We start from the raw sequence: 14,996 nt of genomic DNA, 5'->3' as shown, positions 1-14,996 counted from the left end.
TACTGCTCGTTTGGCTGGGGGACCCGGCTTCGTCTATATTTACCAGCCACAGCTCAGCCTCAGTGAATCCAAATGTCGAGTTATTTTATAATGTTAGGAGTGTGAACTGGTCAAGATGAGCTCTGGTAGTAAGACTGCTGGTAGCTGAAGTTCTCCCTCAGTGTTATGAGGAGTTTTACAGGTCTTTGAATGTCCCAGGACACATCAATAAGTGATGTGTCCTGGGACACATACAAAAATGTATTATACTAGCAAAAGAAAAAAAAAGTAGTAGTTTAGAATCAAAAGTAGTTTCTTATGTCTATAGAGGTTTATTAAAAAGGTTTATTAAAAGTTTTTAACAGAAAAAATGTATCAATCAATTTGATATGTTCCATGTAGCCTACAGTTTTAAAGGCCTTGGTGAAAGTTGCTGAGCATTACTTCAAGATAAAAATATTCATTCTGATCTTGTTTTATATTTCAGTGTTGATTGAAGTGTAATTAGTAGATTTGTATTAAAATGAATGTGTTTTACAATTGTTTACTTACATACGCCCATATTCTGCATGGCTGTATTGGGACAATGTTTGTGCCAAAAAGGCGTATTTCACTCTTTTGCCATTTTTAAAAAAGTTAACAAATATAATTCAATTTAAACTGTAGCAGTATTGTTTTTATGGTAATGCTCAATCTGATAACACAAAAAGTTAAAATATTGTGCTTAGTATGTGGTAACGGCAGCTCATCCAAGTTTGATCAAAATTTGTTTTGGCTCTCCTGTAAAATCTACTATGACGCACTTACGCCCCTTTGACTCCAAGCCCTCGATGTGATCTTGTCGGCCTAGTTTTCATCATTATAATGGAGAGTGAAGATGAAGCAAAAATCACAAGAAATTAATTTGAAAGCCATATCTTTAAAAAAATCCCATCAGGAGAACATTCAGGACCAATGTTGCCTCTAAGCTTTGGTGACCTACGGCTAATAATTTATCACTTTGACTGAATAATAATATCTTGTCAGTCATTTAAATTCATTTTAGTCTGTTTATATAAGCAGGTTTCAAAGTTTTGGTAGCAAATGACTTTAGATGCAGGGGTTTTGCTGGGATTTTGATTTTGGTGAATTGATGCCCCTGGATAGAACAGCCATTCCTACATTTTCTCACTGTCCTATCTTCACATAAGAAAATAATAATGAAGTTGAACTATTCCTCATTTTGCTGGAAAGTCCACCTGGGTGGACCCCGGACCCTCCATTGGGAACCACCACTCAACAGGAAACGCAAGGTGGTGTGTTCCTTTTTTATAACTTTTATTTTTTTATTGCAAATGTAGTTCTTACATAGAATAATTGATCATACAAATATTGTCAATTTAAAGGGAATTGGTTTTAGTTACTATAAGTTTTAAAATATTAAGAATATATCACTAAAATTTGTTAAAAAAATAAATAAATGTCAACAAAGGCAAGGCGTTCACATGAATTTGAAAATCTCAAGAAGTCTGATAGATTAGTGATAGATCGTTTTTGTATGTTTGATAAGGCTTTTAGATAATTTCTAAGGTCAGTGTAATATAAAAAGAGGCTTTTATGGGCAAATTTCATTTTATGAATGTAGTATTATAAGCTAAAATAGATTAGTAACAAAGATTCGGTCAGTAGACATACAGGGCGTTCAGTACAACATTTGTTCAGTTTGTGTTCACAGTGCACTATTTTGGGGTACTTTTAGGGATTCTCGCGAGATTTACGCTGCATAGGTGCGAGGCTGTGAGCTCAGAGAGATGCAGCGTTCAATTGCTGTCGGAAATATCGAAATTTAAATTGACTGAAATGAACTTAATGTCACCCCAAGGAATGTTGACTAATCATGTCAGATTTAGCAGGAAGACACCCTTCATTCCAAAGGGAAAATGTTTTATTCCTACGTTTTCATTATTAACAAATGAAAATAGCAAAAATATAATGATAGCATCATCACTATCAACCAATATGGTAACAAAAAAACTTTTTATTGTGAAAGTAGATGCTAAAGATATTTTCTATTGACTTTTGTATTGGTTTTTGTTTACAATTTGCTATCCCATAAACCAGCGCTCAGATATCTTTTTGTCACATGCAGCTGTTTTGACGCTCCACTAACAACGCAGTTAGGAAAAATCAAAAGTATCTGACATCCACTAGGGGATGCTTCATTCACATCTTCATGCTCCAAAGTCATTCATTCCAATGAAGGATGCTTTGACAGACAGTAACGGCTATTTTGATATTTTCTTTTTTCAATAATGGAACGTTTTCCCTATTGAATGAAGGGTAGGCCTATCTTTCCACTGATTCTGACATAGGGGGAAACATTCAGTTCATGCATTCAACATGTGTTCATGCATTCACAAACTCAACATGGTGACTACCAAGCCTTCCTGTATGTGTGTTTGAGCTCAGTGACTATTGCGCTGAGAATGACAGTACAATAATACAAGAGAAAAAGATGTGAAATTAACAAAGTGTAATACGTTACTATCCGTCAAAACATCCTCCACTGGAATGAACGACTTCCGGTCTCCGCCCAACCAGCGGAGCATTAGGACGTGAACGCAGCATTACGAACTAAGAAGTCGGAGCTTACGAGGAGCACCTGAAGGCAGCAAGAGAGAGAGAGCGAGCGAGCGAGAGAGAGAGGAGAGAGAGAGAGAGAGAGAGAGAGAGAGTCTGTACATCAGCGCTTTTTCCGTTTTCTGGGCTTCTCGCGCTGCCTCTTCTCTCGTGTCACCGGGGGGGGAAAAAGGAGGAAGGAATATGGTTTCATCCGACGCTCCTCCCGTTTCGGCGCTGTAGCGGATCTGCAGTACGAGGAGGAGGAGGCTGGGGCTCGGTCCGGTTCAAACCCCCGGTCTGAAACAACCACAGGAGCCCGACCAACCAGTCTGCAGCGGCACTACCGGCGCACCGGGACACATAAATGGGTAAGATGTGACGTTTTTCTCTTTCTTTCTTTTTTTCTTTTTTTCCTAATTTGGAGAATACCCCAAAAATAGCCTCCAGCCCGTTTGCGCATCTGGATAGGCTGGAATAAACGCCCGGTCCAGATGCGCTCGGTTCAGCAGCCCCCCCCCCCCCCCCCCCCTCCCCCCTCCACCACCTCCACCTCCTCCCCTGACGTCGCTACATAGCTGCATGTTTGTAAGGGCCCGTGCAGGCCAGGGTTAGGGTAGGTACAGTCCTTTCATTTTTGCAATGCTTCCGATCCTTTATTTATCATGATTATAAAACTGTGCGTGGGCGTGCGCGGCGCGGCCGAGCGAAGCGAGGGGAGAGCAGCCGGTCACATTGATGAGTTACAGATGTTGACACGTTTACATTCACTCTCTGTCTGTCTGTCCATTGTGTTGTACAGTATCTCTCTCTCTCTCTCTCTCTCTCTCTCTCTCTCTCTCTCTCTCTCTCCCTCTCCCTCTCTCTCTGCATGTTGGATGAAGTAGGCCTGACTGTGGCATTCTTCTATTTCTGCCTCTCTCATCATCGCCATCATTTGCCCGGCGGTGCGCATCACAAACAATGTACGGCTCGCCTCAAGGGGAAGACACACACACACACACACACAGAGAGAGAGAGAGAGAGAGAGAGAGAGAGAGAGAGAGAGAGAGTTGTACACAGTCATACAAGTGGAACAGTTGTTTATTGCCATGCAGCCTATTAGTTATTTATTATTATTATTTATTCAGTTGTAGGCCTTTTTAGATGCTTTGGCAAGACTGTGTTCATCTTACTGTATCACATCCATGCCAATGAAGAAGTTTGAACTGAATTGACACTGAGAGAGAGGGCGAGAGGGAGAGAGAGAGAGAGAGAGAGAGAGAGAAAGAGAGAGAGAGAGAGAGAGAAGGAGAGAGGTCATTTTTTCTGCCATTCCTGTGTTTTTGGAGGAGGATAGTCGAGCTTGGCCGGGGAAGGTCAGGCTTTAAAGGAAAAATCCACCATGAAACATTTACACACTGGTAAAAAACATCTTTTGCCGTTGTATTTCTGTGTCCAGTTTGTTGTTTGGTTTTGTGTTTTTCTTATTCCCGTCGATAACTGTACCAACGTAGATGATGTGACGTCACATTGAGATATTTCCAGCAGCTACAATGCAGTTTGATAGCAGAAACATTTTCAGCTGTCTGAAACATCAACAGTAAACTTCAGATTTTGATGTCAGTCCCTCAGAATCAAAGCGCAAGAGCTTCTTTTTAGAGCCGCCATTTTACACCGATGTTCAACAATCATGCAGGGAGAAATCCATCGTAGAAGAGGAGAGAGACCAATTTCTCTACCGACAGTATAGACCAGAATGCAGTGCAGCCACAAGACATGTAGCGTTTAGAGTAAGGGGCGTGACTCGCTTTTTCTCAACAGGGAAAACTCTCACTCTCTTGTTCTTACTGTGCTATCACTATCACTGTTGCTTTCTCCACCTACACATACTGAAAGCAACAAGTTGGCACCCATTCTCTGGGGGGTTATCGAAAGGCATTCTGGGAAATGTAGGAAATCACTAACTGAAGTAGAAGTAGACGAGGCAGGTCGAGGGAAAGTGGGTATGACAAAAAAGTCAATTACAACACTCCTGGAATCCTTTGAACGTCACAGATTGATGAAGAGAATTTGAGGTGGACTTTTCCTTTAATGTGGGAGAGTTTGGTTGAATCTGATCCACAGTCTGAACCAGAGTGGGTGGGTTTGACTCCCAGTGGGCTCCGGTCCAGCGTGAATGTTTTACGGAGAGAAACACACAGCTGGTCCCGACATCATCAGTAACACCACCACAACATAGCCACAACCAAACACAGGCCCAATGTAAACCAGTAAAATGTCAACACGCCTTTGCAAAGTTTGTGTGTGTATTCCTGTGTGTGGGTGTGTGTGTGTGGTTTCCCCTTATCTAAACCCACTGCAGCTGTTCAGACAGAGGTAGGGAGAGATCCATCTTATGATTCCTATGTGTGTATGTGTGTGTGTGTGTGTGTGTGTGTGTGTGGTGTGTGCTTTCTTGACCACTTGAGAGGGAGTGTGTTTTGTCTGCAGGCTTTGAAAGATTCTCTCTCTCTTATCTGGTTCATCTCAAGGTCTCCCCTCGTTTATCCTTAACCCTGCCAACAGGCTACACACAGACACACACAGACACACACACACACACACACACACACACACACCACTATGACCACTTCGCTTTGCGTTGCTTATATCAAAAGTTTGCTTTTTGCCGTTTCACTGGCCGTTGGCGTTTTTGGGTCAAGCATCGGGTTTGTTTAACATTATTTGTTTATGTGGGCCTATTTTGCATTGTATCATTTTATTTATTTCATTATGACCAAATAAAATCCACAATTATGTATCTGGGAACCTTGAAACCACGCTTTACTTTAGCGAGCTGGCTAGCTAAGTGGCTACAGCTATTTGAATGTGATGGGATAGGTAAGCTAGCAAGCTAACATTTCTTGTTCAGCCTACCAGAGCTGAAGTTAGCAGCTAAAGACCAACAGTCTCTGTCACTTTCCTCCACACATTATTTCATTTGTCAAGATCTGTATAATCTGACAGAGACTTCGGTCAAATAATTCAGGAAAGCCCGACACAGTCTTCTATTCAAAGACAGAGTGGAACTAGGAACAAAGATTTAAAGATTGGGAGAATTCGAGAGCCAGATTTAAGACAGCCAATCAAATCCAGGAATGCGAAATTGATACTTGTGACCTTGTGGAGAAACGTCTTCCCAAGTTGTCTTGGAGAGAACAAACTTCTCATGAAAGTAAAGCGCAGAGACGCTTCCTTACAGTTTGAGATGGACCGTGTGCTTGACGTTGCGCGCACAATCAATTAAGACACACAGCTGTTCCTCTTCCCAGCTGTTTTGACCGGTTCTGTACTGGAGACCGCGGCGCTGCTCGGGCGTGACGCGTCGTTTCTCGCAATGAATCTTGGGGCTTCCCATTCGTTCTCCTTCGGCAGCTCACCGTCCGATGCGTCCTCGGCTGGCAAGGGAAACCTCCGGGATCTTCAACCATCCTTCCATCCATCCTCCATGCATTCTTTTGTTATGGAATTGTGATTCAGCGGTTTTACATAAAACGCGCCATGGGGGACCCAAGAACACACAAGAACGCATATTGAGAAAGAGCCTTTTCCCTTGCTGCGAGTATCGTGCTCATTTGCATAATATTACATTTTTTCAACATTTCTTGTCGCATCGCGGGCGTGGTTCCCATTGCCGCCTATCCCATCATGCCATGCGTACACGCTTTTGATAGACAATGAACAGAAAAGCTGTGGACAGATAGAAAGCATCAGACGCACCTATTGTTCTCAATGGCTGCAGGCAGACTAGCGGCGTTAAGCGGTGCGTCAAAACAGTTTGACGCGGCGGCTCCCAGCTTTCAGCTCAGAGCTCAATTTCAGAGCGTCGATGCAGGGAACAGACCAAAATACTGTGCTTTCTGGCATCCACGAACTGCGGGAGTGACCAGCTGATCTTCCATTTGTCCTCCTGCGTCGACTCGTCAAATCTCCCGCCTGCAGTGTGCACTACGCTTCCTGTCTGTCCGGGGTTTAAGCCTCAGATTCCACTCTCTCCACATAGTCACACAAGAGCTCATTTGGCGTTAATAATTGTAACTTCGTGTCACTTTTATGTTGCACTTTTTGCACTTGTGCCGTGTGAATCCTGTGCCGTGCCACAAGCTGCCAACCACTTTAGTGTTTGTTACTTCCTGCGTTATCCTGTTCTGCTACTCAGATGAGGTTTACGAGACAAACACCACAAGCTATTAATGTACACACTTCTCATTACTGGAGGAGCTTTTGCAGTGAGTCCGACGCTCCACTTCCCCTCTTGCGGTATCTGCTGCTTCCCCACAGCCGAAACGCAGCCAAACAACAAAAGTGAGTCCCAAAAAAAGGACTAATGGAATTTGCGCCACGTCACTGTCTCGTCTTCAGCTATCTCTCCAGAATGGCATCCTCCTCCCCCCCGTCTGAAGACCGGGCCAACTTGGACTCCAGTCCGTTCGACTGTTTAATATTGATGACTTGCGGAAGTTCGACTCTCCCTCCTTCCCCATAATGTAAAATATCAGCGCAGCTCCAGGACTTTCCACTTTAACACACTTAGCCTTTCACAACAGTTGGGTTTCACTATTGTGATATTAGATTGCAGATAGTGTCTTCATGCTGCAGATTGTGTGTATGTGTATCTGTGTGTGTGTGTGTGTGTGTGTGTGTGTGTGTGTGATCGTTTTGGGTAAGGGGGGGCAGTGCATCTGAGTCATAGCTACCCCTTTATGCTGTTGTTCCCATAGTTACGGTCCCCCAGTACCCCCCCCTCCCCCCACTCCCCCCGCAGCCGCCCACACAGTTACGACAAGGATCAGGACTAGGCCTGTGTGTGTGTGTGTGTGTGTGTGGTTGTGTGTGTGGTTGTGTACATAGGGTTAGGGTTAAGAAAGCTGTGTGATATGACACATTCAGTACATTTTTACAAGCATTAGCAGCTGCATGAGCTGTCACAAGGTTTGTGTGTGTGTGTGTGGGGGGGTGTGTGATGGACAGAGAGAGATGGAGAGAGAGAGAGATGGAGAGAGAGTGTGAGAGAGAGAGAGAATGTATGTGTGTTTGTGAATATATTGTCATGCCTGTTATGGTGTTTACTTTTTCCGCATTTTACTGCATTTTTCCGAACATCAAATAGTGTCTGCATTTAATTATGACCTCTCGCTCTCTCTCTCTCTCTCTCTCTCTCTCTCTCTCTCTAATTCCAAATCTATAAAAAAGATTAATCAGAATCAGAATAACACAAGGAGCAATAAGATATGGATTGTTTTATCTCTGCAGTGTCTTAGGCTAGTTTATAATGCAGTTTGCTGTAAAATTCTGTTGTTGTTTTTATTGTTGTTGCAGGTCTGTGCGTATTTGTGTGTGTGTGTTTTTCTGTGTGTGTGTGTGTGTGTGTGTGTGTGTGTGTATATCTTTCTGTTTCAATTCCAGTCTTGAATCAATAAGAAAACACCAGAACCATCAGAATCGAAACCAGCGAGAAAGCCAGAAAGTCGATACGGAACAATCACATATCTCTGCAGTGTTAGTGCAGTTTATTGTAACACGCTGACTCTCTCTCTCTCTCTCTCTCTCTCTTTGTCTCTCTGTATGTCTCTCTCTCGCTCTGTTTACCCAGTGGAGGCCGTGGTGGAGTTTGACTATGAGGCTCAGCAGGACGATGAGTTGAGCCTGACGGTGGGCGACGTCATCGTGAACATACGGCGGGACGAGGGAGGATGGTGGGAGGGCGAGCTGGGCGGACGCAGGGGGCTGTTCCCGGATAACTTTGTCAGGGTGAGTAACCGCAATCTCTCTCTCTCTCTCTCTCTCTCTCTCTCTCTCTCTCTCCTCATTCTCAGTCTCTTACACGCTTCATAAATTCACAAACAGCCCACCGTAAATAGCAGCAGAATAAACACGCAGTGGCTGGTTTGTCACTGTGGTGTGGTTCTCTTTGTGAGTGTATGTGTGTGTTTTGTGTGTGTGTGTGTGTGTGTGTGTGTGTGTGTGTGTGTGTGTTGATCTTATTGCGGGAATCAGAGTGAGGACAGTTTTTGGCGAAGTGAGGTCATTTTGACTGATCCTCACTTCAGAAAGTGACTAGTTTAGGATTAGGATTTGTTTTTAGCGTTAAAATTAGGATTAAGATTAGGTTTAGGTTAGAGTTAAGGTTAAAGTTAGATTAAGGTCAGGACTTGGTTCTAGGGTTAAAGTTTGGAGGTTTAGGTTAGAGTAAGAGTTAAGGATCAGGTTAGATAAAAGTTAGGCCTTGTATTTTAGCGTTAAAATTAGGATTAAGATTAGGTTTAGGTTAGAGTTAAGGTTAAAGTTAGATTAAGGTCAGGACTTGGCTTTAGGGTTAAAGATTGGAAGTTTAGATTAGAGTAAGTGTGAAGGTTAAGGTTAGATTAAGGTTAGGATTTGGTTTTAGGGTCAAGATTAGGATTAGGAAAGGGTTAAGGTTAGGGGGTTGGGAATGAACACAGTCAATGGAAGCTCTTCACAAGTATAGTAAGACCAACATGTGTGTGTGTGTGTGTGTGTGTAGTGACAAGGGGGAAGTGTCCACTTCCTTTACTTTACCAGGAGGGGAAGTAGAGAAGTGACACAAGTGAACAGTGACAGAAAATAGCGCTTCCATTTCGACAGCGCTGAAGAAGTCCCATCTATTGTCAGGTGGTAACTGTGCAGCCAGGCTTTATTTCTGCTGACTGAAACTCACGGTTCTCATTCACTGTCAGGGAGCCGGACAATGGGCCTGTGATGGGTATTTGCACGGATGTGTGTGTGTGTGTGTGTGTGTGGGTGTGTGTGACAGTTAGAGAGAGAGAGAGAGAGAGAGAGAGAGAGAGAGATTGTGAGTAATGCAGTAATACCAGACTCATTGTCACAAGACTGCAGTTATGGGAATCACTGCCGTTAAGCTTTGCAATGCTGATCAATGTGATATGAAGGCCTGTGTGTGTGTGTGTGTGTGTGTGTCTGTGTGTGAGGGTGGGGGAGGACAAGTTGAAAAGTGACAGGGAGTGGTGGCAATCATGCATGTGTCAATATGTGTGTGGAGTAGGCTTCAATTTGTTTGCCGGTATTTGCGGAAATTAGTCCTTCTGTGGAGTGTGTGTGTGTGAATAGAGGCTTTGCAGTTGCATCACAAATCTCCCATCAACAACATCTGCTGGTTACAAGAAAACAAGAAAAGAGAGCTACTTGAAAAAGATGTGTGGGTGTATAGGTATATTCATTAATGTTATACGTAAAAGAAAATAGTCTGATATGTTGGATCTATTTCCAAATTTAGGTTGCTGTGACACAGTAAACGGCTCAAGTCTCTACTCTGAAACAGTACTGAGTTATAGCTTGAGAAGAATGAGCTCAGTTAAACAAACAGCTATTTTTAGCTTTGTTAACTTGCTAACCAGCCAGCTGGCTAATTCAGCTAAGCAACCAATGTTAATGTTAATATGAGACGACTAGCCACTGCTGGCGCTAACATTTGCTTCTAGCAGATATGTTAGCTGGTGTGCAAATCATAAAAACAAGAAAGTAATGGACCGGATCAGCTAGCTAACGGAATCAATCAGCTGCATCAGTGGGGAAGTGATTGGGAATTTCCCCCGAATAGCACAGAAGTTAACCCTGTCTATTGAATTCTATTGAGACCAGCTCTCTTAAGGAAAGCAGCTGGCTACTCAAAAAGTCACCCAAAGTAATTTGCTTATGAATATATTTGCTGCAGACCCACATTCTTAGCAGGGGGGGCGATGGTGTGTGTGTGTGTGTGTGTGGGGGAAGCGCTGTGATCATCTGACCTTTTTTGGATTAGACAAGCAGTTAACGCAATCACATGTGCATTGCCAGCAGCCGTACCGATTAGTCGCTAAATGCTTAGTCAACACATGACTGGTCTGAAAACGTAGCTAGATTTGCTGCATGTCGCTTTTGAAAAATAGCCTAAAGTAGTGAGGGGGGGGGTCTGAAATGACATGGAATTTGATGGACACCTTTATCCAAAACACCCAATGACATACATTATTAGGGTGCATTGCTCAAGTTGGTAATTGAAGCCCTAACCTAGATATTTAGTTAGTGCCTATTGAGCTATATAGGATCACTGTGTGTGTGTGTGTGTGAGTGTGTTCTCCTATAAACTCTATTTTAGCTTTATTAACTCCATGTCAGTTTGTCTAAATGCTCTCAATGTATACTCATAAGTCATATTGTATAGTCATAGTCATATTGTTTCTTCCTTTATCAGTTTGGCCGATGGTTACACACACACACACACACACACACACACACACACAAATGATTCATCGATAGAGCTGCGACATAAGAACAGGAATTGATGAAAAGAAAGGAAATTATTTTTGCGTCATTCTAACCCCATTGTTCCTTAAAAATACCACTTCATTTCACAACGATGTTTACAAACATACGCTCTCTCTATCTTTCTCTGCCTCGTTCTTTCTCCACCTCTTTCTGTTTTATTCCTTCTCTAATGCTACCGTGAGTAATATGTCTCACAAAATGGAAGTTAGCTGCTATTGTTCTGCATTATCTGTGGCTGGGAGCAGGGAAAAGGGTCAGAAGTCTGCTGATATGCGGTGAAAAAAACAATGTTTGGGGTTTGTAAACTGCTGTTAGTCTTACGCACTTGATACACACACACGCTCACACTCACACACACACACGCACACCACAGCGCAGTGTACATTATGCAGGTGTTTCCTGTTCAGATAATGAATCACGTCTTCTTCCTTTCCTCATTTCAGCTGAATTTCCTTTAACTCTGAGTTACCTCCGTGTCCCCAGAGGAGGCATTGCAGTGGCACATGAATATTAGTCACAAAGGCTCCAAATGCAGTTTGTTTTTTTTTACTTGATTTCATCCGCAAAGCCACAAAATCATTGGTCTCGGGTTATAAACTGGCCTGTATTAATCATTTAAAATTAACAACCTAATGGATAACAGCTGCATTTTGGATTTGTCCCTTATGAATTTATGTGTTTGCTTTTTTATGAAGCGTACAGTTTAAAGGCCTGTAAACATTGCCTCCCCTTCACAGCTCATAAGGAAGGGAAGCTGTAGGCTGACAAATGGACGCTTTGGCTTTGGTTTTTGCGTAGGCAGGCCTGTACTCTGCAGTCTGCAACTTAAAAGTGATTTTTTCAATATGTGCCTGTGGGTCTGTGTCTGCGTCTATTTCCAAATGACTGTGTGTGTGTGTCTGTCTGCCTATATCTGTGTGCACTTGCATCCTTGCATAGACAAAGGCGTACAGTATACACCACCTACGACTAATAATGGTTTGCAGAATCAGTGCGTGTTTTCCCACACTTGAGATGTAACTGTCTGAATAATTTGAACTTAAATACCCAGAAATCATGCAATTTAATGTCAATAAACTGCACACATCACGCTCATAGTCACCAACCTACCTCCTTATACCAAAGGAAACCAAAGGGATGAGATGGGATGTTTGTTTTTTGCTTTTAAGTTTGGATTCATCACTGTGTCCATACCTGACACCAGAATTTCATTTGGGCAAATATGGCGTGAATCTATGGCGCCTCAGTCAGGTGCGGTGGCCTGCTCTTCCCCGTTGGAGGCCAACTTTGTGATGTAGGCTAATAAGACGGGTGTATTTTTACACAAAATTCTTGCTTAGTGCAGCTGTATGCCCACTCCCAAACCTTCGCAGCTCTCAAGATGGCTCTTCGCCTGACATCAGCCGCAATCGTTCGGAATCGTTCGGAATCGGAAACCTCTCACCTTGCTGATATTTTTGGATTTCCGCAGCTCGTCATCAAGGCGCCGCCGCGACGCCGCGCCATCTCTGCATACACCGAGAGTGTGTTAGGGGTTATATTCCATGAGTCAGTATACCCAAGCCTGTCTGCTTCACTGAGCTGCGTTAGCCACAGGCCGGCGCTTATGAAACAGTGTCATGGCGAATGTGTTGAGGAGATGTGAACAGTCGCGTCTAGTCTTTCTCTGTTTCTGTTTCTGTGTGTGTGTGTGTGTGTGTGTGTGTGTGTCTGCCTACTCGTTTGTTTCTCTACCTGTGCAACTGTCTGCCCATCCGGCTGTTTGTCGATATTTCTGTCAGTCTGAGTATTCGTCTGCCCGTCACTCTCTGTTTCTCTTGATTGGGTTTGCATGGCTCTCTTGTGTCTTGTGACTCTTCATGCAAGTGAAAGTCATGGGGGAAGTCACAACAAGCGAGTTAGCAGAGACAGAGAGAACGATTGCGGGAGGGAGAGGCAGATTTTTTGTGTGTGTGTGTGTGTGTGTGTGTGTGTGTTGTCAGCTCTTGCGGGCCTTCTGCAGGTAAACGGTCAGGGTCATTCGGGGTTACCGACATCCGATACGTTGCCATGCCCACAGCAGCATCTGCAGCACAGGGGTGGGCGGGTGAAACACTTGGAGATACACAGTTTTATTACAAAAAAAGAAATCACCTGATGTTTCAGTGGTGATGTTGCTAAAATATAAAGGATTCAGTCTGTAAAAATGTTATCATTTTGTCAATGAAGGGCGTAAGTTACCTAATGTCCTTGTAAAAAGTACCATCATTAGCTTTAGTTTTGTGCTATGAATCATTTTATACAAGTAAGGTGCCACTATTTTGTAAAATGATGGTTGTCTAATTTTGTAATGAAATTCTTCTATTCAGTTCTTCAATTAAAGCTGCACTAGTACCACTTTGCACGTTGGTGGCTTCAAATTTCAGCGAGAGGTAGCTGTTTGAAAAACTTGATCTTTAATACCCAGATATCATGTAACATGATGCCAGTGAACTGCACACAGCACACTCATGCTTCGGTGTAAAGCCTTCTGTGATTGCTTTATACCAAAGGAGAGCTACTAAAGGGACGAGAGAGGAAAAGATCTAACTTTCTCTGGACGGAGCTGTTTAGAAGACAGTTTGGATTTCACTCTTACGCTTTGATTCGTCACCTCCTGTGGGCGGGGAAGTCTACATACCCGAAACCAGCATTTCATTTGGTTCAAATAGGGCGAATCTGCAGGGTCTGAGTTAGTCAGGATGGGATGCTTTCCTCTATTGCAGCCACACTTTGTGATTTAAGCTGATTAGACGGGTGTATTTTTACATTAAAATGTTGCCTAGCGCAGCTTTAACACTCTCTCACTCCTTTTCCTTCCCTCTTTCCTCACCTTGTCTCGTCTCATTGTCCCCCTTCTGTCTCTCAACCCCATTTTCTCACCTGAACCTTCCTCTCCCTCTCTGTTTATCCCACCCTCCCTTTCTCCCTCCTTCCTCCCTCTCTCTCTCTCTCTCCTTCACTCTCCTCCTCTCTCTCTCTCTTCCTGCCCCACCAACCCCTCCCCTCCTTCCATCTCTCTCTCTGCAGGAGATAAAAAAGGAAGGGAAGAGGGATGGAGGACCAACAAGCACGATCAAATCTGACCTGTCCAATGGCAGGGCCAGTCCTGTGTCTGACCCCGGCTTACGACCGGGCAGGAAAGGTACTCGGCACACACACACACACACACACACACACACACACTAACTAACAGGCATACACAAAGTTATTGTCATTAGGCGGGCTTAAGTCTTCCAGCTCAAACACAGATCCTATTAGTGTGACCGAGGATTTGGGTCAAGTGTTCCTCTGCTTTCTTTGGACTAACATGCTCACACACTCTCTATACACACATGCATACATGATGTGATACCTCGAAATCTGAGACGAGGAGGAGAGACACCTGGTGGACAAAAGAGGAATAGCAGACACATATATATACGGCTTCATATACAGTACCACAGCAGGTTTGGGATGAGTCATGAATAATGAGAATGCTAATGAGTGTAAGGCGAACAAAATGTAAAGCCAGTGGGAATCAGTTGGTGCTGGTGCAGGGTAGCGAGACCGTCCCGTAACTGAAAGGTCACAGGCTTGACCCCCACCGTGGCCGATGTGTTAGACATCAGTCATGTGACTTTGAGTGAAGTCGGTGAACCTTGACCTGCTCACTCATTGTAAGTTAAGGCTTGTGGATAAGAGCATCAACTAAATATGTGAGACATAAGTCAAATATGTATTTATGTTTCTACATGTACTTTTTTGTCTGTGTGTGTGTGTGTGTGTGTGTGCGCTGCAGGAGAGCAGATCCGTAAGCGGAGGTGTAAAGCTGCGTTCAGCTACATGCCGCAGAACGAGGATGAGCTAGAGCTGAAGATAGGAGACGTCATTGAGATTATAGCGGAGGTGAGAAACCTGACCCTCTCCTGCCTCTCAGTTTTTTTATGTTTATGAGGAAACTTAAAGCAGAACTCAGGACATTTTCGACCTGGACTCTCTTTTACCATCATACTGATCGATTCTGACCAAAATGTTGTCAGTTGCTTCACTATAGTCCTTGTTTGACAAAGTGATGACACTTTTGGATCCCTATTGTAAAGATGTTGAATGAC

At 43.5% G+C, this 14,996-nt stretch overlaps 1 protein-coding gene across 2 annotated transcripts in view; it reads left to right on the top strand.

Moving 5' to 3' along the window:
* The first annotated feature begins 2,699 nt into the window (after nt 1-2,699).
* Nucleotides 2,700-14,996, top strand: part of sh3kbp1 (SH3-domain kinase binding protein 1) — a 30,425-nt gene continuing 18,128 nt past the window's right edge. For both annotated transcript variants that reach the window (XM_078291304.1, XM_078291303.1), the window contains exons 1-4: nt 2,700-2,948; nt 8,192-8,349; nt 13,933-14,047; nt 14,684-14,790. In XM_078291304.1, the coding sequence (XP_078147430.1) occupies nt 2,945-2,948; nt 8,192-8,349; nt 13,933-14,047; nt 14,684-14,790 (384 nt within the window). In that variant the 5' untranslated portion in view covers nt 2,700-2,944. The remainder of the gene's footprint in view (nt 2,949-8,191; nt 8,350-13,932; nt 14,048-14,683; nt 14,791-14,996) is intronic.

The sequence above is a fragment of the Centroberyx gerrardi genome, chromosome 22 (genome assembly GCF_048128805.1).
Source record: "Centroberyx gerrardi isolate f3 chromosome 22, fCenGer3.hap1.cur.20231027, whole genome shotgun sequence".
NCBI classification, from domain to species: domain Eukaryota; kingdom Metazoa; phylum Chordata; class Actinopteri; order Beryciformes; family Berycidae; genus Centroberyx; species Centroberyx gerrardi.
The sequence above is the reverse complement of the archived record's forward strand: the minus strand, read 5'-3'. Positions and strand labels throughout refer to the sequence as shown.